Here is a 24,845-nt window from a genome sequence, read left to right as displayed (position 1 = left end):
ATGAAAACGAGCACATTCTGGGCTTTACTGCTTGACCGTACATGCTTATTAATAATATATTATAGTGTGTTGTGAATTTAGTGTATTTATATCAGTGTCTTAATACAGTAAACAACGTAAAGAATAGGCCTAAACTGAATTGACTTCATTCTCGAAATTTAAAGGACAAATTCTGTATTTAACACTTAAAGCCCTGTTTTCAGATTGTTGATGATGAAATAGAACGGTTTTGACTGAAATTTGGACATATGATGCTGGCTCGAGAATTTTCGGGTGTTTCTTGTATCACCTCCCACCTCTAGAATGGGTTTATAGGTCCATAGCAACAATCCTTCCTAAAAAGCATGAAACTTTCATTTACAAAGACGTGAAACTCACAGAGTGGTCAGGGGTGTTCACTGATATGCTCACACAAAAATAGCTGCAAAAGATGCTTTCCAACAGGTTATATCGTAGTTTTGTCCAACTCCATTGACTTGTATTAGATGTGCTGTGAGGTACGGTATTAATCCGCGCCGGGAACCCGTTTGTATTCTTGCAATTGGCAAAGGCGGATTAGCGCCACCTGGGCTGGAGTGTCTATTATTTAAGCCCTCAACAGAAGAATGTACGGGTGTGGGGCGTTTGGAAAAATAGGTCCACAAGTTTACAACGAATGCTAAAACAGCTGTTGGAAAGCATCTTTTGCAGCGATTTTTGTGTGAGCATACCAGTGAACACCCCTGACCACTCGGTGAGTTTCATGTCTTTGTAAACGAAAGTTTAATGCATCTTAGGAAGGATTGTTGCTGTGCACCTATACACCCATTGTAGAGATGGGAGGTGAAACAACAAACACTCGAAAATTCTCAGGGCAGCCGCATATGTCGAAATTTCAGTCAAAACCGTTCTATTTCATCATAAACAATCTGAAAACAGGGCTTTATGTGAAAAATACCGAACTTGTCCTTTAAGGACTTTATTCTCATTAAATAACGACTTTTTTCTTGTTAAATAATGACTTTATTCTGGTTAGATAACGACTTTATTCTTGTTAAATAACGACTTTATTCTTGTTAAATAACAACTTTATTCTCAAAATTTTTATTTATTCTGACATTTTTCTCGTTAAATAATGACTTAATTCTCGCATTTTAATGACTTTAATCTTGAGATGGTTTTATTTTTTTATTTTAGCTTGGCCCTAATCCTCCTTCGTACGAATACATATTATGTAAAGAATAATTAACAATATTTGTAAATATCCAAAAATTTAGGTATGGGTTTACAAATCAAGAATACTATACAGCTAAAATATATACTGCATTAAGTTTGTATAAAAGTTAAATAAATCTCAATGTCACTTCATATAAAATGCAATAGCTCTGCAAAATGTGTAAATAAGATTTAAAAGTTCTTGCACATAGCAGGTATGTCCCCCAGGACACCTAACACTAGAGTTAATGGAGTTAGTGTCCCAGCACAGCATTATAGTTTCATAGGCACCTGTTTCATTGATGGCATTGTGAGAGTTTAATTGCATTTTCATTTAGGCTGCAGCTGCTCCAGCAGTTAAAGTGGATCCACCTGTAAGTACAGTGTTTTTTCAGCAGGCTTTGTCAGGGTCATGCTCAATATATGTCCCACTTTCTGCCATTGCAACCAGTTAAACTTGTAAACACAAACTGATTGCTTGCTGAAGACACCCTAGAGTATGCCGCTTTAATTCAGTTTGGATTAAATCTTTAATTCAAATTAATTTAAAGCAAACCCCCAGATGACTGTAGTAACGGAAAATTCTATAAGATGTTTAGGAAGAAAGGTGTTAAGGATGTAGAATCAGCTGGGGCAACCTACTTCCATATTTGAACAACTATAAGCTGTATATTGGCTATACAAAAACATTTATACACAGAAAGTCATTTATAAAATAATTTAACCAAGTAAATTGTTAGTAAAATCTTAAGAATAGATGATAATATAGTGGTCGGTAAAGCGCATTTTTATAACAACAAATGCTGGTCAGCGTCTGACACATAAGACTCAAATGGGATGAGACTCTAAAAAGAGCCAGTGGATATGGAATGGGAATTTTAAAGTAGACAGGGGAATAGAAATCAATCCTCATTGCATTTTAAACATCTAATACATTTATCAGATTTGCAAATGCTTTATCCAAAGTGACCTGTACTACAGTGCTTTAAAACTATATATTATAGGTGCCTGCCGAACCCAAAACCTTGCTGCATATGCAATGTTCCACCAATAGAGCTACATGAACACTAGTAATAGTATCTTTTTATATTAGTATATGGTTATTTTATATTATAATATTTTTTTCTTTATCTACAGGTGTATGAGGTTAAAGACCTGCATGGTAAGTCTCTACGTGATACAGTAGCCTACTGTATATTAAACTGTTGGCCTGGATGTATTTAACAGGCTTGATGATGTGCTTATTCTGTTATTGATCAGATACTGAGCCCCTTCCTCATATCCCTGTGGTGGAAATAGTGTCTGATGAGGAGCCAGACACAGCAAACACATCCTTCTCTCCCGGGTATCATCACCTCATCATATTTCATACCCTAGTCTACAGCATAGTGATGGCATTTTTTTGTATTTTGGTTCAATTAAATTTTTGTTTGGTTTTTCTGAGACTTCTGCATTCAATTTTAAGTCATTCCCGTGTTCCTCTTTCTTATAGTGTGATGGAATGGATCAAACAGGGTCTTGAGAAGGTAGTTCCTCAGTCTCCGGTTCACCTTCAGGCTCCCTCCAGTTCAGACGCTAAGGTCCTGAAGGCTGTTTCTGCTCCTGTGACACCCTGCAGACAAGCGCCGAGTATGATTCACCTGTTTTTAGTTATCGGAAATGTAGCCAAGACTCAAGATTGTTCAGTGGAGCAGAAATTGTGAAATTAAATGTTCTGCATGTTTTTTCTGTATAGCATCTGCTCCTATATCCACACCTGCGCCTGCACCTGCAACTCTTGAACCACCCAAAGTAGTTGAAGACTCTAAAAGCGTGAGGTACGTTTAGCTCAGGGGGTCTGCTCTGAAAATTTTGGATGTTTCTCTTATCTGACAGACTCTGATAATGAGCTGATGATTTAAATCAGCTGTGTTAAATAAGCTCCAGGATTGTGAAGCATTGGTTTAGCTCATGAGCGTGTTTATGCTGTTCTTCTTAAGGTATTTACTGTGAACACTAACAGTGTTGTATATGTCTGTTATCACTTCAGCAAAGAAAAGGAGATGAAGTAAGTGGCTCTTACAACATTGTGGTATAGTAGAGGATCTTCCAGTTACAAATAAAGGAAGATTAGCTGTGTGGTGCAATACAATAAAAATATATACTGCTAACCTGCTGCTACCTGATCATTTATCCTACATCTAGATTAAATAGGTTGTTATAGTTATAGGCAGTTATTCTAGATACTGGCACTGTTTGCAATTGCATACTATCATACAACTCCTACTATTTCTATTTTATATATGCAAAAATGGTATATAGTTTCAAGGGCTCATACATACAGTAGGCTACCCAATGACCCACATTATACTACAGTACATAATGGAGCACAGCACACCACAGAAATACCCTGATGAATTTCATAGCTCAGTAGGCTTGATTTTCATCTTTAGTACAATGAATAAATGATTGCATGAAGAATCTAATGTAATGCATTATGTTTAATTTGTTTTGTTTTTTAAGTATGGTTGACTGGATTGTACAGGGAATTGGACGCATAATGCCACAGCCGGTACTGCCACCAAAAGAGGTAGGATGCCCACACTTCTTAAAAGTTCTTACTGTACATTAGACCAGGTTTGTTTAAATAACATTTACTCTTTGTGTTCATTTACAGGAGAGCCCTGATTATGTTCAAAACAGTAAGTTATTTTTTAGTTACCTTTTTATCATTTACAATACATTCACACAGCTAGATACCCAGCAAGCAATTTTGCGTTTAACTCTTTCCCCGCCATCCACAACTTATCTCGTCAAAAAAGAGAAAACATTTGCATAAAAAAGTCTTTCCGAAGAATTTTTATGTTAATCTGCAATGCCGCGATTATTCAATAGATGGCGCACTTAAACAAGTTATGAAAGACTGAACCCAAAACGTTATTTACTAATTTTTTAACTCTGTGTATGTTTTGATAATCGTTTTGAATCTGATTTCTTACCAAATTCCTTCACAAAAATGCAAATGTTTTAGCTTCGGCAAAAAAAAATATATTTTTAAAGAAAAATACCCATATTTAAGAGTTTATAAGCAAAGAAAAAATATAGATACACTGTAAAAAAATTCAGTAGAAATTGCAGCTGGGTTGCCGGTAACTTACCGTAGATTTAGATTTATGTTATTTACTTGCAAGAGTTTGTTCAAAGTTAAATGAACATTAAACATTTACAAGTCTTTGTCTTTACAGAGTAAAACTAAAAAAACAGCATCAAGCAAAACATTCTGGAAAAACAAAATCTCAAGCAAAAAACAGAAAAAGGTTGATGATGATTTCTGGTTCCCAGAATGCTTTGCATGAGGCTGTTATTGTATAGTTTTATTCTGTAAAGATAAAGACTTGTTAATATTTAAAATTTATCTAACTTTGAACAAACTGTTGCTAGTAAATAACATAAACGTAAATCTACGGTAAATTTCCGGCAACCCAGCTGCAATAACATTGTAATTTCTACGGATTTTTTTTACAGTGTAGGATGAAACAGTTTTTCCCCGTTTTGTTTGTTTATTTGAGAGCAGAGGGTCTGTTCTATCATTTGATATATTTGTATGTTTATATATATTTAGAAGAAAATTTTCCTCAAAGGCATTTTGTGAAAATCACAAAAAAATGCTGGCAGGCAACTTTTCAAAAACTGTCTGGCGGGGAATGAGTTAAAGGAATATTCCATTTTCGTAAAAGAAAAATCCAGATAATTTACTCACCACCATGTCATCCAAAATGTTGATGTCTTTCTTTGTTCAGTTGAGAAGAAATTATTTTTTGAGGAAAATATTGCAGGATTTTTCTAATTTTAATGGACTTTAATAGACACCAACAATTAACACTTAACTCAACACGTAACAGTTTTTTTCAACGGAGTTTCAAAGGACTATAAACGATCCCAAACGAGGCATAAGGGTCTTATCTAGCGAAACGATTGTCATTTTTGACAAGAAAAATAACAAATTACACTTTTAAAGCACAACTTCTCTCTTATCATTTGTAGGGTGGAGGTGATTGAGACAAACTCTAACTCAGCTCCTCTTCTCCTTCTGTTTCAGGGGAGAGGGTCTCTAAAGCCCCCTAAACAAAAGGAGAAGACGACTGGGAGAGTCATGACCTCCACACAGAGACATCACGAGACATTTAGATAGACAGACAAACCCGAACGCTCATGAGTTTAGTTAAGCTACATATATATTGAGCAGCTATGATGCACAATGCAATGCATAAACCTGCCTGCTAAAAGCACTTTGTACTCAGTATGTTGTTATAAAGTAACAATAAATAAATACTCAGACGATTTGCCACTTCGCTTTTGCCAATATCTGCATTGCTTGCTTCAAAAGGTAACATTTAATCTGTTTAAGAGTATGGTAAACATGTTAGCAAAGCTACTGCACACAACGCATGAATGTCAGACGATACAACAAGGTGTTTTATTCTTATGGTGTATGATGATGTTTATGTTTTAAGGTGAAATATTAATGCTAACGTCGCACAAGCAGCTACCGTAATTTGTCCACTGTATGACATCAAAAATAAATAAATGATTTTAAAAAGCAGATTGTTTGTTGCATGTTTTTTTTTTGTTTTTTTTGCTGCATGTGCAGTATGTATCCTGCAGGACACTTGTGATATGATGCTGGAGGAGGTGGACTCAGACTGGGAGACTCAGCAGAAGGAGCAAAGTTCTGGACAGGACGTCCAGGCTGAAGAGCAGGTGCATCAGGAGAGCACAGCCCTTCTGCAGGTGTTGCCCAACATCGTACCACAGGTGCTGGCCATGCAGCAGCAAGATGATGCTGAGACCCAGACAGAGCGCTGGACGCCTCTTATTGAGAGCATCAGGAAAGAAGCAGAGGAGACTGCTATTGCAAACTTACAGGAGAGGTCAGTCAATGTAGATTTAACTTGACTGTGAAATAACTAGTAGACTTCTTTTCTTCTTTTCTGCCATAATTTAGCCTTTATCTCTTATAATTTTTTCTATCTTTTCATTTTTTGGAATGTGCACGTGTAGACTCCAGCAGGAACGTGTGGAGGCAGCTCGTATGGCGGAGGATCTGGCCCGACATGCTGCAGAGTTGGCTGTCAGACAGCTGGAAGAAGAGCACACCATACAGATCATCTCAGAGCCCAAAGATGAAGAACAAGACAATGAGAATCAGTAAGTCTTAAACACACATTAAACACCCTGTGTTAAACCCTTCCAGCATCTTCTGTGTTTGTTGGATCTGAGATCTGGAGTGTGACGACATTTTAGGCCAAAAGCGCTCACCCACAACACACATAAACATACTCGCAGTGTTCAGAATTCACATGTTCACTGTTTGTTTTACCAAGACTGCCAAATATCCAGGAAGAAGAGATTGAAGAAGACCCAGAGTAAGTCTGCCGCTCTCGGTCTCTGCTTTCTGCTGGGGTCCAAAATTAAACTTCACCAAGCACCAAAAAACACAATATTACAGCATTTTTAATATATGATTTAAATTACATGTAAACAAGTTTATTGTAGCTTTTCTCTCCAGAACGCTATATTTTATTCCTTTAAAAATAATGCAGAATTCATTAATGGTCAGTGAGATATTTTAATTGATGCATTTCATTTTCATTTTGGTAATTTCTGTTAATTTTGGACCCTGCTTTCAGCCCTCCAGTGATTCCACTATAAATGACCATATTACTACCATCTTGTGCTTGATTCTTAACTGCTGTGCCCTTACTGTAATATGCTGCGTGTCAGCTGAGGTGCTGTTTGTCCTCTTCGGCTTGCCGTACAGGTTACAGCCGCTTCACGAAGAGAGTGAGGAGGAGAATGTGGATAGTAAGATCACAGAGTAAGACTTGATTCTCAGAGCTAAACAGCATACAGCTAGAAGCCTGGGCCAGCTGGCACCTGTAGTTGAGCAGTTGACATGACATTAACAGCATTGTCTTGAAGTCATGTGATCTGTTTTTTATAACGGTTTTCTCATTTTTGCGCACTTGCACTGAAACATGGTCAAAAATGATCTCAAGCTAGCCTATCACTGGGGCAGTACGCTTTAAAAAGGCCCTAATATGTACTATTTAGGTACAGATATGTACACCTTTGGTACCAATATGTACATTTGAGGTATTAATATGCACTCTGTGGTACCAATAGGGACCTTTTATGTACAGATATGTATACATTTGGTACCTCTGTTGTACTAATATGAACTCTTTGCTATCAGTATCAGTATATGTACCTATGAGGTACTAATATAAAATCTTTGATACCAGTATGTACCTCTGAGGTATTAATATGGGTGATTCTCACGAAATTCAGATTTAGTAGGTGTCCAGCATCTCAGAATGTTTAAAAAGCCCTTGAAACCAATTTTTTTTTGCACATATAAGATTAAGGTCTGAACTTACTATAACCATTATTTTTAGAGGATTAAAAAATATGTCCTATAGAATTCTTTAAATTTTTTAGATTATCATTATTAAAAATTATCATTGCCGCAACATGATATTACATTTAATATATGCATTTACAAACTCGTGTTTCGGTAATGAGAACTAAAAAGTTGTCTAGGTACTACGTCAAACAAAATTTCAACTTTTATCTGGAGAGAAAAAATAAGAACTGCTTACCAGCCATCTTGAGTGTCACAGTCAATTATGTCCCTTCCAAAAAAAGTTTTTTTTAAATGTTTGTTCCTTGAGGGCTTAAACAATGATTGAAAATTGTTGTGGAGGATGAGAAAATTGGTCTTGGACACATTTATATTCCTTATTATTGTCTCTACATTTACCAATGATCACCAAATACCACATGTTTCTTTACTGTAAATGTTTATAATGCACTGAAGCTTTTTTTATTAGATTTTTTAATTATAAATATTTCCATGTCAAAGAACCCAAATCCAGTCATGGACATGTTGCGGTAATGAAAATGTTCCCCTTAACTTTGGAAAAATACAACAAAATTGGTTTGTATGATGTCATTTGAAATCATGTACAAAATAGTACGTGAAGAGATGTTTGTAACTGTATGCTTCTTATTTTGATACTCTTACTTTGCATTTACTTTTTTTATCAAAATGTTTCATGACACCTCATGAGTCTAATTTCGCGAGAATCACCCATATGCACTTTGTACTAATATGCACTCTTTGGTACAAATATGCACATCTATGGTACATTACTAATATGAACTCTTTTGTATATGTACCTTTCAGGTACTAATGTGAATTCTATAGGTGCAAATGTGTACTTTTGGAAGGATACTGCCCCAGTGACAGCTACACTGTAAAAAAAAAAGTTAAAACAACTTGGTTTTGCATGTCAATTCAGCCTACTATTTTAAGTTTTGGCTTAAAAAAGTTGACAAAACGTATAAATTCAAGTTGAAATTGTATTATTAAAGTAACAAAAAATATGTGTTGATTTGACAAAAAATGCTGCGAATTTTTTACAGTGAATAGAGACCATTTTTTACCTTTTGTATTCATATTAAGAATCATTGATAATTATTACAAAAATGTGATCAATATTACCATATAAGAATACAATTATTATGATCTCTGAGATATTTGCTATTTTCTTAGATTTTATATGGCCAACCCATTACAAAAGTATATCACCCATCTTTAAACCCTGCATTAAAATATATGTGTGTGTGTGCGTGCGTGCGTGCGTGCGTGCGTGCGTGCGTGTGTGTTTAGAAATTAAAACACATGGTAGCCTACAGCTTGTAAAAAGGCCTTAAAATTATAGTGTCCCACATCTGAGTTCCACCTAATACTTTGTGTTATTTTGGAGATGATGTCAGGTGCTTAATTTAGGCTTTATCCTGCCATGCTTCACCACACTATAAACCACCCTGTCTATAAACCAGCACAGCTGAAGCCCAAACCCAAACAAGCTTTTAGGCTAAGCATACTGTATGTAGAACTAGATCACAGAGACCTGCTGCATGCTTTGAGGTAAATTAAACTCAAGTGTGCATGTTGAAGTAATGCTTTTGCCACCAATTTGCCATCACATGCAAACAATGCCGAAACAAATGTCAGGCCAGACTAGTTTGTTTACATTAAACATGGATTATTCATTATACCCTTTCAAAAACAACAAGTTTGCATGCAGTGAGTGTATAATAGTACATCAGTATTGGTATCAAATGTACATATCTGCACCTAAATAGCACATACTGTATTAGCACATACTGACTTTTTTAAAAGGTCCTGTTCCTGTGACAGCTTTTGTACCTTGTGTAGAGTTAATCACATTTAAAAAACTTGAAAAATCTTGGTCATACCCTCTCCAGCAAGTTCCTGCAGGTCTAATTGGTGTATTTTGTGATTGACCGGTTGTGTTGCCATGACTACACTCCTCCTCAAACCTCTGTTCAGGTGCAATGTGGACGTCTGTCCGGCAGAGCCCTCACCACATCAATCTGAAGCTTCAGATCAGATGACCCATAGTCCACAACCACCCAAACCATTAAAGACAGAAACAGCGTCTCCACCTGTGACCACACAACCTGAGCGTGTCACATCTTCACCACTTGACAGGGACAAGGTAACAGACATTTTTACATTTTTAAGAAAGAAATTAGTTGTTTTGTTCACCACGGTATCACTATTACTGTCTGGAATAAGTTAACTAGTGATGCAAAAAAATTGCAACCATTACTCTGGTCCATAAAGAGAAGATTGTTTAATGAAATACTTGTGTTAAAATATGGTACTGGAAAATTTTAAGTAATTTACTGTTACAGGATCAGGAAACTCTTGAAGAAAGCTGTGGAGGTCAGTTTTTTATTTATTTTATTTTTTAATAAAATGAATTTACATTAAAAAGCCCCTATGACATTGCTCAAAAATATCTTTTATGTGTTTGGTGTAATACAATGTTTTCAAATTCTTTATAATACACAATATTTTCCACATATCGTACAGTATTGTTGCTTCTCTTGTTGCGTCAATTTTTAATGCTCATGGTTCGAAAAGTGTGGTGTGCTCCAATTGGAAAGCTATCCAGTGCGTTGTTATTGGCCGAGTACCTCAACCGTGTGACGGAAAATTAACATATTTATAAGATCAGCTGCCAACAGGAGATAGTATTGTCTTGACTAGCTTATCAAATACAACCCCGAATCTGATCCAGAAAATGCAGATGACCAAGCTAATCGAACAACTTCGCCAGCACGACTTGAGCAAAATGTAACAGATTAATAAGGTAAGAATACTAAAACATTAAAGCCATGTCTGCATTTGTCATCGTAGAAATTACAAACAACAAGCCACAAATCATTTTAGCGCCGCACCGCTCTAAAAAACCGAACACATTGTTTCCTATGAGTATGCGCACACCGGTGCCAACAGGTGGCGCCTGTCCTCGGCGCCCAGCTACAACTCAGGAAGTTGCTCAAATCCCTGTTGTGCCACAGAGCCCCACTCGCATAGTTTAACATTAAATAACATCATATTTGTCCCAAATCATTAATGATTAATATTGGCTGCTAATGTATATTTTGCCTTTTGAAGTAGACGCTATCTGACTAAGCCCGCGCAATTTAATGTGCACTTCTGGTGTACCATACCTCCGAGTTGTCCTAAAAGGCGCTAAGCTGCGCGTTCGGTGTGCGACCCCCATCAGTCTCTTTTTATAAAATCTAATCATGCTGTTACGAGATAAGTTCACCCAAAAATGAAAAAATCTCAAAGGATGTTCAGATAAAATAAACCACGACAAAATGCTGATCAGAAATTGATATTTGTGGTGCATATTTCTATTAATTAAACTGGATGTCTGCCTGCCCGCAGTGCCTGCTAGCTGTTCTGGTGTAAAAAGCTGGGCTCTTCGCTTCCCGTATGCCTCTCAATGCCTGGACAACTTCAGCCAGCTTCTCAAAAAGAATAATGTTACCCTGCCCAAGCTGCCCTCACTGTCCCCTGACCTTCTGCTGCTGTACCAGGAGCTCTCGCAAAAACCCAAACAGCGCCTCCAGAACGCTTTCCTCCGTCTCAACAACCTCAAGTCCACGTAGATCATCTCAGCAGCACACTGTAGATCTGGAGTTAGAAGCTGTAGCTAGTGGATTTAGTGCTTTAAATAGATCATGCTAAAGTGCAAGAGAAATTATTTCTTATTAAGTCCTCCGCAGAAAGCCATCAAACCTCCAATCTCAGGTGAAAAGACTGTGTTAGGCTGTGCTGTGTTAGGCTGTGCTGTCCTGTCCTGTGCTTTGGAATGTACCTTATTCAAATCATGTTTCAAATATAGTTTTTCAAGACACAATACATATTTACTGTGATATAACGTACACTACTTTTCTAAGATGTGTATTCCTGTAGCCAACTGTGAAGTGAGTAATAAAAGAACCATTTTGGTTCCTCAGAGAACCATTTGTGAACCTTTATTCACTACAAAGAACCTTTTGCGTAATAGAAAGGTTCTTCAGATATTAAAGGAATAGTCAATTTTCTTTAAAAAAAATCCAGATAATTTACTCACCACCATGTCATCTAAAATGTTGATGTCTTTCTTTGTTCAGTTGAGAAGAAATTATGTTTTTTTTTTTGGAAAACATTACAGGATTTTTCTCATTTTAATGGACTTTAATTGACACCAACAATTAACACTTAACTCAACACTTAACAGTTTTTTTCAATGGAGTTTCAAAGGTCTATAAACGATCCCAAACGAGGCATAAGAGTCTTATCTAGCGAAACGATTGTCATTTTTGACAAGAAAAATAACAAATATGCACTTTTAAACCACAACTCGTGATGCGCCAGCGTGACCCCACGAAATACGTCATGACGTCAAGAGGTCAAAGAGGACCGTTCCGATGTTGTTGTGTGTGGAATGATACTAATTAATGTCTTTGTGTCAGTTTATTGTTTACAATGGTCCACAAATGTGCGTTTCATATATGTAACACGTGACCTCTCTACGTCACTACGCATTTGAGGTCACGCTGGCGCATCACAGGACCAGACCTAGATGAGAAGTTGTGTTTTAAAAGTTCATATTTGTTATTTTTCTTGTCAAAAATGACAATCATTTTGCTAGATAAGACCCTTATGCCTCGTTTGGGATCGTTTATAGTCCTTTGAAACTCTGTTGAAAAAAACTGTAAGTGTTGAGAGTTAAGTGTTAAATGTTGGGCTCTATTAAAGTCCATTAAAATGAGAAAAATCCTGCAATGTTTTTCTCAAAAAACATAATTTCTTCTCGACTGAACAAAGAAAGACATCAACATTTTGGATGACATGGTGGTGAGTAAATTATCTGTATTTTTCTTTTAAAAAAATTGAATTTTCCTTTAAAGGTTCTTTATGGAACCATACAGCCAAAAATGGTTCTTCTTTGGCATTGTGTGGCCTTTATTTTGAGTATAGGGAATAAAGTGTGTATGATTTTTCAGTGATACTTTTTTTTGTTCTCAGAATCCACCCATGTAAATCCAGCACTGAAAGTGGAGGACGTAGAGGATGGAGAGATGATGGTTCCTCAAATCATTGTGGCCCCAGAGTCAATGACCCTCACTGTTCCTCAACAAAATCTGACGCAGTGCCGGTCTTTCCTATACGCAAAGTACGCAATTTGCATAGGGCCCCGCACCACTAGAGGGCCCCCTTGATCTCAGAATTATTTAAAACCATTATATCAAAGAAAAATTATTATTATGTTTAATGAAAACAAGACGCTATAATTTAAATAATTTGCAAACTTCCGAATTTGTGCGGGTTTTTAAAAATACTTAATGATTTCTTAAATCACTGATATGTACTCGGACAACATGCAGGCAGTTTCTCAATCCGAAGGCTGCAGCCTTCAGAGGTCACATTTGTAGGCTGCATATGCGTCATAAAAACGTATTTTAGAATATTAACAATTATAATGTTGACTATTATTCTTAGTTAATGGTTAATTGTTATATTATGCTTATGACTTGCAAATGAAATGCTTATTTAACTTAAATAAATCAGGCTTGATGACGTATGCAGCGCGCATATGCGACATGATCCGGAGGTTGCAGCCTTCAAATTTAGAAACGGCCGCGTACATGACGCAGAAGAGTGATTTGGTAACGATGCGCATATTATATGCCCACCATTGATTTAAAACAAAGACAAAGCTATCCGTCTGGAGCAGAATAAAGGGAAAAAAACGTGAAGCAAGGGAACAAGATAAAGGATTTGCGCGAGCAGATGTAGTCAATGTAAAGACACGCGTCCTAGCATGGGGCGATTCAAATGACGCGAATTGGGTGACCCAATTGCCGCGAAAACACGCGCTTTTTCCTTTGAACTTCAAGAACGCGCTCTCGTGGAGGATAATTTGACGAGAGAGAGAGAGAGAGAGAGAGAGAGAGAGAGAGAGAGAGAGAGAGAGAGAGAGAGAGAGAGAGAGAGAGAGGTAAGAATGGTGCCCACGTCGAGAAAACTTAATAGAAGACTTGAAATTTGTAAAGGATTAAAGTATATGTCACTCGTTTAATTACAGTATGTTAACTGGATAACACTGGATATAACTCATTGTATAGATAATAAAATAATGTATTTTGATTACACAAATCAAACCTAACTATATGATTGTAGCTGCTGACCAGCATAGGGAATCTCTATGGCTAATTTCTAAGACATGTTGCTGATACAGTACTGTGTGTTGTACCTTATCTTGTTAATTGAGTCTTTTTGGGCATCTTATGCCTAGAATTATTCAAGGAGATTGATTCTTTTAACTTCCTTTAAAGTTTGATCAGTTGTGCATAATGACATGTGCAACAAATGGATATAGGGTGTCAAACTCATAGATTTGCAATATTTAAAATCAGACACTATTTTTAAAATATTTGGGGTCAACCTCTGTGACAGCTTTAAAGGGACACTTCACCCATTTGCATTAAGCTTTGTATAGTTAGAACTCCAGTCATGTTTTTGAATGGTCATGCATCATTTCCTCAGTTGCCGCTGAGACTGGAGAAATACAGATTTCAGTGTTGCACATCCTTCTTTCAATGATGTAAAAATCATCATTTTGCATCATTGAAAGAAGGAAGTGCAATGTCTTTGTTGAGGGAATGAGACTACAAACACCCCTTTTCTCTGTAAAATAGGCACCAAATTCTAAATGTATGTTACATTTCGACTACAAATATAACACTTTCAATAAAGATGAATGTTTCTACGGGTGAAATGCTCTTTTAAAGCTGAAACTTATCAAATCCTATCAGAGGTCCAGAATGTCATTGAAACACACCAGTGGCTTTGCTGTCATCAGTATTAAACATGTTACCCCTCGAAGTACCCCTCCCCACAGAGCCCCCCCCCACATAACAAATCCCAATTTAACCCCTGTGTATTAACAGTATGTATTTATATGTAATTTAATTTGATTCATTACATTCATTTAGATCAGGTTAATTTTTTAGTGCTTCTCACAACACATTTTAAATCAAAACAACTTATCAGCAAATACATGTTTCATGTTATAATCAGCAAGTTTATCAGTCAGGGTTTCAAAGTAATGTGCATATGGGAATATTATACAGCTATAAGATAATACACTATGTGGTTAGTTAACAACTAACTAACAGCAACATTGACTGGGTTTTACCCAGATAGCACAGGTACGTCTGTGAGATGTCTGGTAAAGATCTGGAGATCTGGAATACATCTGGTGTGTAAAAACATCTTATAAAGGAAAAGAGCTGCTTTACATACATTCTAAATCAAAAACGTCTTGCAGACATCTTCAATATGTCTATATGACATCTTTTAGGAGACGTCTCACAGACGTATTGCAGATGAGAAAACAATTTAAATAAGACATCTTGCAGATGTAAACGCAGACATCAAATAGACGTCTCCGAGATGTATGTGTGCTATGCTATAAGGGTCTGAATGCACTGACAGAGGGCCCCTCACAAAGCTTTGCTTAGGGCCCCCCAGCATCTAGGACCGGCACTGATCTGACGTCACGCAGGTCTGAGTTTTACTATCAGATTTTTTACTTTAATAAAAGATTAACAAAATTAACTAAAATCTGTGTATTTTTTGTCTCTAACACAGCAAAGCTGTGGACTTAGAGTAAGCTGTTCTTCATCTATTATTTGTTAGTCCTACCCTGTTGGAAAATTTGACTTAAACTGCACTCTTAAATAAAGAGGTGCTTCACGGGGCCTCTAGAAGATGAATAATGTTTGGCTGAATGGTTCTTCGAGGAACCAGAAATGGTTATTTTATCAATGACATCGCAGGCATAGTTCGGCCAAAAATGATATTAAACCCATGATTTACTCACCCCCAAGCTGTCCGAGTTGCATATGTCCATCGTTTTTCAGACAAACACATTTTCAGACCGGAAGGTATTTATTTTCGTTAATAAAGTTTTAAATATGGATATTTCTACAACAACACCGCGCGGATTACCCTCAGAAGACCTTTGTTTATCATCCTGGAGCCATTTGGATTTAATTTGTGAAGGATGGACGCACTTTTTTTGGACTTGAAGGTCGTGGACTATGGGTGGACCCCGTAACATTACATTTAATTAACTGAAAGATCTAAAACATTTTCTAAAATATCCAAAAATGTGTTTGTCTGAAAAACGATGGACATATGCAACTCGGACAGCTTGGGGGTGAGTAAATCATGGGTTTAATATCATTTTTGGCCGAACTTTCCCTTTAAGCACCTTTATTTTAAGGGTTTTGGTCTAAACTGGCATCCAGTGGTTATGCTGGTTTTTGAACCAGCTGCGCTCAAAACAGCTACCAGTTTAAACTGAATTTTCCATCAGGGTTAAAGGGGTCATATGTAAATTTTTTAAAGATGTAAAATAAATCTTTGGTATCCCCAGAGTACATTTGTAGAGTTTTAGCTCAAAATATCATATAGATAATTTATTATAGCATGTTAAAATTGCCACTTTGTAGGTGTGAGCAAAAATGTGCTGAAATTTAAACTCAATTCTGCTGTCAATTTTTTTCTCTCTTTCTCTCTGCACTAAATGGCAGTGCCGTGGTTGGATAGTGCAGATAAAGGGGCGGTATTATTGTAATAAGGCTCGCTACCTACATCACAAAGCAGGCAAAATCTAAATGAGCTATTTTTTCACATGCTTGCAGAGAATGGTTTACCAAAACTAAGTTACTGGGTTGATCTTTTTCACATTTTCTAGGTTGATAGAAGCACTGGGGACCCAATTATAGCACTTAAACATGGAAAAGTCAGATTTTCATGATATGTGCCCTTTAAGATGTAGGATCCCTGTAGTTACCCAGTTGTTTTACTGTAATAAGACAGTACCTTTTACATTTTGTCCTTTAGAAAGATTCCCCAATCTGTTGGTGATGATGATGATGCAGGTAAATCAAAAGCAAGTCTGGAGGAGGATGTGATCCAGACTGTTGCGCTCCGTGTGGATGAGTAAGTCAAGAGCTGGTATATTAGTTAACTTTATCATTCAAAAGGAAGTCAGCATCAATGCTTCCATTCTTCACTGTGACATGCTGTCATTTCCTGTAGAGGACCCGAGCGGCCCATGTCTGCAGCCAGTCAAAAAAGTATAGTGGTGAATGAGCGTCTGCAGGAGCTGGTCAAGCTGTTTAAAGAGCGAGCGGATCGTGCGAAAGACAAACTGATCGACCCGGATGAGTCCGATCATGAGAGCCCATCAGCATGTGAGTACAACATTCAATCTACACCTGATCGGAAAATAGATTGTGGAAAACCTGTTTAAATATTTTTGCAGTTAAGTACTGCAGAATTGACACATTCATATTTTAGCTCAATTATATTATATTTGAACCTCAGCTCCAGCCAAAAAGGCAGATGAAGCCCCACCTCCTTCACCACCTCCAGAGGAAAAGAAAGATGAAGGTGCAGAAGAGGAGAAAGAAGAGGAGGTGCAATTCTATGAGTTTATGGGTCACAATTTTAAAGTTCCCCAGTTCAAAATGCCTCAGATTCCTGATTGGCTAAGAGTCATACTGGAGTACCGCTTCCCATCCAGCATTGACCAATACACAGGTGAGATCACAGTCAGTCACTTCTAAGTCCCACCTTTAAGATGCTAATGCAAAGACAACAAGTAGTTTTTCTCTGACTGTATGATGAATGTGTTTTATCTGATCTTTATTTCTGTAGATCTGATCTATGTAGTTTGGCTTTTCTTTGTGACGTTCGCTTGGAATTGGAATGTGTGGCTCATCCCTGTGCGCTGGGCTTTCCCGTACCAGACACCTGACAACATCCACTGGTGGCTTTTCATGGATTACTTCTGTGACACCATTTACGTTCTGGACATCCTGGTGTTTCAGCCCAGACTGCAGTTTGTGAGAGCAGGGGATGTTGTGGTGAGGTCAATAGTGAACTACACATTTACAGCACACTTTGAAATATAGAAATGTGTGGATTCATGATGATGTGGAGGTTAACTCTCCTCAAGTTTAGCCGGGGAACTGATATCCACATCAACTGACAGGGGTTTTAGTAATTCATGATTTATTGACATAATCTGTTCAATTTATTTTATCAATGTCTTACTTGTGAATATGCAGGTGTGGTTATCTTTAAAACTGTAAAACCAAGCACAGTGCATTTACTTGTGAAGCAAAAAAATTTAAACAAGAAAAACATTTGCCAATGGGGAAGGAAAATAATCTTGTTTAAATAATTCTTCCGCTTAGAGCTTGAATAATAAACACTCCAGCCCAGGTGGTGGCGCTAATCCGCCTTTGCCAATTGCAAGAATAGAAACAAAGTTCCCGGCGCGGAGTAATACCGTACCTCACAGCACAACTAATACATGTCAATGGAGTTGGTAAAAACTACGATAAAACCTGTTGGAATGCGTCTTTTGGAGCGATTTTTGTGTGAGCATATCAGTGAACACCCCTGACCACTCGGTGAGTTTCACGTCTTTGTAAATGAAAGTTTAATGCATTTTAGGAAGGATTGTTCCAGTGCACCATTAAACCCATTGTAGAGGTCTGAGCTGAAACACAAACACGCGAAAATTCCCAGGGCAGCCGAAAATGTCGAAATTTCAGTCAAAACCATTCTATTTCACCATAAACAATCTGAAAACAGGGCTTTAAGTCTAAAATACCGAACTTGTCCTTTAAGTTAAAATATTTTGTTTGAATGATGTTTAGATAATGGAAAACAAAAATATTTTTTTTATATAAATAAATGTGCTTAACTCATTCCCCACCAGCCTTTTTTTTAAAGTTGCCCACCAGCATATTTTGTGATTTTCACAAAAGTTTCACAAAATGCAAATATATAACAGGGCTCAACATAATGGACTGCCCTGTGGCCCGGGGCAAGTGTTTGAGACGTTCGGGCTAGTAAAAAGTTTTGTCAAAAAGTACCAGTACTTCACCCTCAGTCACTAAAATATATTTTCATCAATATTATTCAACATCTTGGAAGCAGTCATTTACTTGAGTAAAACATGAAAATATTTTGCACAGTTTGCTGTCAGTTTACAGGTAAAGCAGAAACGTTGGGAGCCTTTTTTTTCGTTGGAACATGTCTGTTGTATAAGTATACAATTATATTTGACTTTTGAATTATTAGTTTTAACATTTAACATTTAGTTTTAAAATAAAAAAAAGTGAAAACCTGAACCACTGACCCAACCGGGCCCGTATAAAAAATTATTTGCGTTGAGACCTGTATAAACATACAAATATATCAAATTAAAGAACAGACCCTCTGCTTTCAAACAAGCAAATGAAATGGGGAAAAAACCGTTTCATCCTATTTATATTTTTTTCACTGCTTATAAACTCGTAAATATGGGTATTTTTCTTAAAAAAAAAAAAAATTTAGCAAAAAGCTTTTTTTTAAGGAATTTTGTTAGAGATCAGATTCAGAGCTATTATCAAAACATACACATAGTTTAAAATTAGTAAATAATTTTATTACCTCAGTTTTTTATAAATTAGGTAAGTCATCTAGGGGATAATCGCGGTATTACAGATTACCATAAAACCTTATCAGGAACACGTTTTTATGCAAATGTGTTCTTTTAATTGACGAGAACTTGTCAATGGTGGGGAAAGAAGTCATTTATATGTTTTGTACTTTAATAACATTGCTAAAGTATTAAATGACATGTTATTTTCTTAATGCTATTAATAGTTTTTTTTGTGTTTTGTTTGCTTTAGTGTGACAAAAAGGACATGAGAGAGCACTACATGCAAACTGAACGATTTAAGGTCAATCTTTTATTTCATGCCAGCATTTTTTTTTTTATCTTGCTAAAGGGATAGTTCACACAAAAATATAAATCTGTCATCATTTACTCACCCTCAAAATGTTCTAAACCTGTATTGATTTCGTTGTTCTGCTGAACACAAAGGAAGATATTTTGAGGTTGTAACCAAACTGTTTTTGAGCACCATTCAGTTCCATAGTAGAATTTTTCCTGCTATGAAAGTCAATGGTGCTTCTGTTTCCTGCTTCATTAAAAATATATGCCTTTGTGTTCAGCAGAACAAACTAATTGATAAAGGTTTGTAACAAAATAAGAGTGAGTTTTCATTTTAGGTGAACTATCCCTTTAAGGCACTTACTGAACAAATAGCATTCGTTTTATTATTTAAAGAGATTTCTATGCTGATTGTTTTCATATGTTCTCTGTTTGTTTCAGATGGATGTGATCAGTCTCTTTCCTCTGGATTTACTGTACGTCTTCACGGGTGTCAAATCAGTTCTGCGCTTTCCTCGCCTTCTTAAGGTGAGATATGTCACAAACACACACATTTATTCAAATTTACTCTGTGATTAAACGTAAAGTTTGCATTTTCATATTGCAGTACCATGCATTCTTTGAGTTTAATGATCGTCTGGAAGCTGTGATGAGCAAAGCTTATATTTATAGGTAAGACCACAGATCACCACCAGAGGACACCATATCACACAGTTACTGCCTCTTAAAGAAACAGTGCACCTAAAATCTGTCACTATTTACTGTTTACCTTAAAATGTGATATTCAGCAGATTGTCACTTTTCTTTCCAGTCATGTGAACTTTGCACTGCTTTTATCTCTTAAGCATAATTCAAAAATAGTTTCATATATTTATTTCACACGTACAGTTATCTTATCTAAAGATGTTTCGATAACTTGAAAACAAAACAAAAATACTTGCACGACAGCTCATAACCCTATTTTTTTATGATAAATACTCATACATCAATATCATAGTTTGTGGTCCACAGAGGAAAGTCTGGATGAATTTTTTACCTACAAGTTTTGTCATCTCTTTAAAATGGCTAATTTAATTTTAATCCTCATTATTTGTAACTTTATAATTCCTTGTATTTTTCTAAAACGGCTCTTTTCAGAGTAATCCGGACGAGCGCATACCTGCTTTATTCACTGCACTGTAATGCCTGTATTTTCTATTGGGGGTCTGATTATGAAGGTTTGGGCTCCACCAAATGGGTCTATAATGGCAAAGGAAACAGGTGATCTGACATGTGTGCACTTACAATACTACATACAGTCAACAAACTTTTTAGTTTGTGTATAATTTTTAGTTTGTGTGTGCTGTAGTTATATACGCTGTTATTACTTCGCTGTGAAGACATTGATCACCATTGGAGGTTTGCCTGATCCCACAACCGTCTTCGAAATCGTTTTCCAGCTTGTCAACTACTTTGTGGGAGTTTTTGCTTTCTCAATCATGATTGGTCAGGTGAGAGCTTTCAGTACATGCACTAAAGCCTTACTTTTAAACTTTTCCTACATGTCCACAATTCAACCCAAAATAAAAAGAGAGCAAAAGGAAATATTTTGTTTAAAGGTGCACTGTGTGGATTTTAGCGCAACTAGTGGTGAGGTGGTGAATTGCACGATGTATGTAGATAAAAACTTAATATTTTAAGATAATTAAAACATGACGATTCATTAAGTAAGATCTTTATACACAATATAGAGCTCTGTATATTACAATATATTGCATTTCTTTCAATAGATCCTCCTAAAAAATATATTTTTTGCATTATTGTGATATTTTTCCATGCAGTATAAAGTTGCTGTGTTTTATGTGTGTGTAGATGCGAGATGTTGTCGGAGCTGCCACAGCTGGTGAGGCGTACTACAGACACTGTGTGGACAGTACTGTAAAATACATGTCTTCCTACAAGATCCCCCGCGAGGTCCAAAACCGTGTGAAGACCTGGTATGACTACACCTGGAAGTCGCAAGGCATGCTGGGTAAGCAGAATCTAATTGCATCTTTACATGTCTTAAGAAGGTGTCGGTAAAATTGGTATGTGTGTCTTTAGATGAGCAGGAGTTACTCATGCAGCTGCCCGATAAGATGCGTCTAGACATCGCTGCAGATGTCAACTACTCCATAGTCAGTAAAGTAGCACTCTTTCAGGTGAGCAAACCCTCAGGCCGTAAAATCAGCTCATTCCAGTTTGAGCCAGTCAGGCTTGATTATAAAACGTGTGAGCTGGCCTTTCAGTGTTTTACAACTTGCATTTACATTTATTCATTTAGCAGATGCTTTTATTCTCAATTAATCCCAGAATTTGCAGTAAATGCACTAAAAAAGCGTTCAGTAAAATTCCTATAGATTTATAAATGTAAACCTTCTTTATTGTGACTAATGGGACTAAATGGATAAAGGAAACCCCACTGACAAAATGTTGTTTATAAGATTTATTTCTGACTCTCTGAGTTTTCTCTTCAATGCAGGGTTGTGACAGACAGATGATATTTGACATGCTAAAGAGACTGAAGTCTGTGGTTTATCTTCCAGAAGACTTTGTCTGTAAAAAGGTACAACATATAACTCTATGTAATAAGAAATAACAGATATAACAATATTTAATTATATGATAACTATACTTTACAATGTGTATATTGCAATGCCGTAGTTGTGATAATATTTTATTTATAAGTCAGATATATTTATTCTTATCCAGTACACTGCAAAAATTACGCTGGAATTAACTGGAATAAAATTTATTAAATTAAAATGTCTTTTTTGAAAGTTTTTACATTTTGATAAAATATATTACTCATTGTCATTTCATGTTAGAAATTAAATTAACTTTTTTTGAAAGTTTTTAAATTCTGATCAACTATATTACTCATTGTCAGTTCATGTTAGTTACAGTTTTTTACAGACGCTAGGACACAATACTTAGGTCACTTTTGCAAAACTCTTCACACAGTTCTCCTAACCAGCTTTCTGCTTGGCAAATCAGTTCATTTCACATTCAAAATGCACTACAACTACCAAAACAATTTATTCAGGTCTCAAATCAACTCATTTATCCAGAACACTAGCAAAGGTTGACAGCGGACAAACACACTTTGTCACCCACAAAACAGTAACCTAAAAATAACTAACAACATGTAGCAATATACAATGTTTTCTTGTGTAAAACAAGGACACATCTCTGTTTATAATTTTACTGTAATGAATCAGACATCATGCAAATTCGTCAGTGTTTTATGTTGTTTATTTATTTATTTATTTTGCAATGCTTAACTCCAAAATACAAGAATTTGCATACACACCATTCACTGATACAGATACAATAGTAATGCTAATCTACTCGGCTCTGGACAGCTGTGGCTGGTCCAATTGTCCAATTGTTTTTTATAGCATTTCATTTTTTAAGATTTAAAATATATTTCATTAAAATATTACTGTAGAAATGTTGCAAATTTCTGTCTTATTCAGTTTTGGATTTGTGTTAGAGTTTTGGCAGTTTGAGTGAGAAAAGAATTCATGAAAATTTGAGAGATGTAGTCATTGAATGCATTTTGTGCCAAAGCAATAATAATTGATCCTCAGTTTAGCCCACATAGACATCTGTTGTGCTCACTGTGTGAAGAGTTTTGCAAAAGTGACCTAAGTATTGAGAAATGTGTCTTAGTGTCTGTAAAAAACTGTATTGCATCCAAATACAAACTTATTGTAAAATGTAACCAATATAATATATTTTTAGATATTATATACATAATATAAGAAATAATTTACGTAACGTGCTCATTCTGAAATCTAAATAAATAATCATGCTTTGTACCGTATGTGCATGCAATATTTGCTGGTTTTGTAATTATGTTATCTTTACAAGTTACCTAAAGTGTGTAGCTTAATGTCAAAAAACTTTATTTATATCCGTGTCATTAACAGAATGCAGCAGACACACTCACCTTAACGTTTTCTATAAATCCATTATCCTGCCCGATTAAAACATAACTTCTTACACTCTGAGGCTATTTTGGGGATTTCCGCCTGGATTTGCCCTACCAAATTTCAAAAGCTTCCCATACCCACATGCAGAGGTGCACATACAAAAGTTTGGTATCATTTTACAAGAAACCCTTTGAAATTACATAAAACACTGTTAAAAGTGGTCAACATGGTTGTATGTGTTGTCAGTCCTCTAATAAACACAAAAATAATTAGGCGCTTTTTGATGTTTTTTTCTAAAGTCTGTATTTAAAAGTGTATAACTCTGGCCCTGAGTGGTAACGAAACCTACAGACAGTTTTGTTTGATTCCAGCTATTGCCAGCTTACAGAGGTAAAAGGAATTTTTTCTCTATCATAATAAATGCAAAAGTTATTTTACTCCAACTGGAGGGAGGAATAATACCCTTTTTGTATTTAATTTCTTTGAAGTGCTCCCATAACCACATACAGTGGAATAAATGGAATATCTTTATATCATTTTAAAGAAAACCCTTTGAAGTTACATAAAAAGCTGCTGTTTGTGACAAATAATGTTACTTATGTTGTTTTTCATATGATGAAACACCAAATTGTCTTTTTTTATGTTGTAAACACTGTCTGTGATAGTGTATAACTCTGGTTCTGTGTGCTCTAGCAGACTGCAGACAGTTCTGGTTGTTACCAGCAGCAGACAGTAAACACCCAAAAAAAGAATGAACTCATTAGCATGTCGCATTCAAAAGTTATTCTCATTTTACTAAAGGGTGTGAAAATACATTTTTCATATAAATATTAATTTTTTGTTTTGCACATATAATAAATAGCAAGGGATTATATATGCACACAACTAAAGAAAATGCTGTGAATGGACTCATTTTTTAGAGTAGGACCTAAAATAAAAGATGATGTATCATTTGTGGCTATCTGTGCTATCTGAGGCAGATCACACTCAAGTTTCCCATATGTTTACAAAAGACCATATTTTACCTCATTATTCATTCGACGATTGTTGAATATGTGATAATAATAGAACAAAAATAACGATGTAGCTTTATTCCTGAGAGTGAGAGCTTTTATTTGATATAAGACTTGCCCATGTTGGTCATACTTGAAAAATATGAAATACGTGAATATTAAAATCATATACAAAATTGTGGGGGGGTGATAGTGTAAATTAAGTGTAAATAACTTTCTTACAGTGAAAGATATCTCAAAGTGATGCATATCTGCAGAAAGTAGAGACTCTAAGCTTTCAAACAGTATCTCATATGTGGTACTGGGTCCATGAAAGACCATTAAAAATTACAGGAATATTTTATATTAAGTCAAAATAAGATAATTCTGGACCCGGTACAGGGTCCCAGAGTTAAAGAAGATAAACATTGCAAATAACACCAGAATTAACAATTAATTTATGTACACAAATTCTA

The 24,845-nt window shown here is 35.9% G+C and overlaps 1 protein-coding gene across 1 annotated transcript in view; it reads left to right on the top strand.

The window, feature by feature from the left end:
- Window positions 1–24,845, top strand: part of cngb1a (cyclic nucleotide gated channel subunit beta 1a) — a 35,674-nt gene that overhangs the window by 5,885 nt on the left and 4,944 nt on the right. Inside the window, exons 8-33 of the mRNA XM_073815664.1 lie at window positions 1,533–1,568; window positions 2,332–2,356; window positions 2,455–2,539; window positions 2,687–2,823; window positions 2,930–3,011; window positions 3,224–3,241; window positions 3,697–3,763; window positions 3,851–3,875; window positions 5,825–6,104; window positions 6,235–6,381; window positions 6,558–6,599; window positions 9,596–9,764; window positions 9,964–9,994; window positions 12,641–12,788; window positions 16,529–16,627; window positions 16,727–16,881; window positions 17,015–17,230; window positions 17,348–17,556; window positions 19,378–19,428; window positions 19,863–19,949; window positions 20,029–20,093; window positions 20,559–20,681; window positions 20,770–20,911; window positions 21,273–21,432; window positions 21,504–21,601; window positions 21,922–22,005. Of these exons, the coding sequence (XP_073671765.1) occupies window positions 1,533–1,568; window positions 2,332–2,356; window positions 2,455–2,539; window positions 2,687–2,823; window positions 2,930–3,011; window positions 3,224–3,241; window positions 3,697–3,763; window positions 3,851–3,875; window positions 5,825–6,104; window positions 6,235–6,381; window positions 6,558–6,599; window positions 9,596–9,764; window positions 9,964–9,994; window positions 12,641–12,788; window positions 16,529–16,627; window positions 16,727–16,881; window positions 17,015–17,230; window positions 17,348–17,556; window positions 19,378–19,428; window positions 19,863–19,949; window positions 20,029–20,093; window positions 20,559–20,681; window positions 20,770–20,911; window positions 21,273–21,432; window positions 21,504–21,601; window positions 21,922–22,005 (2,781 nt within the window). The remainder of the gene's footprint in view (window positions 1–1,532; window positions 1,569–2,331; window positions 2,357–2,454; window positions 2,540–2,686; window positions 2,824–2,929; window positions 3,012–3,223; window positions 3,242–3,696; window positions 3,764–3,850; window positions 3,876–5,824; window positions 6,105–6,234; window positions 6,382–6,557; window positions 6,600–9,595; window positions 9,765–9,963; window positions 9,995–12,640; window positions 12,789–16,528; window positions 16,628–16,726; window positions 16,882–17,014; window positions 17,231–17,347; window positions 17,557–19,377; window positions 19,429–19,862; window positions 19,950–20,028; window positions 20,094–20,558; window positions 20,682–20,769; window positions 20,912–21,272; window positions 21,433–21,503; window positions 21,602–21,921; window positions 22,006–24,845) is intronic.

The sequence above is a fragment of the Paramisgurnus dabryanus genome, chromosome 9, assembly GCF_030506205.2.
Source record: "Paramisgurnus dabryanus chromosome 9, PD_genome_1.1, whole genome shotgun sequence".
NCBI classification, from domain to species: Eukaryota; Metazoa; Chordata; class Actinopteri; order Cypriniformes; family Cobitidae; genus Paramisgurnus; species Paramisgurnus dabryanus.
This window is presented reverse-complemented; position numbering and strand designations above follow the sequence as displayed.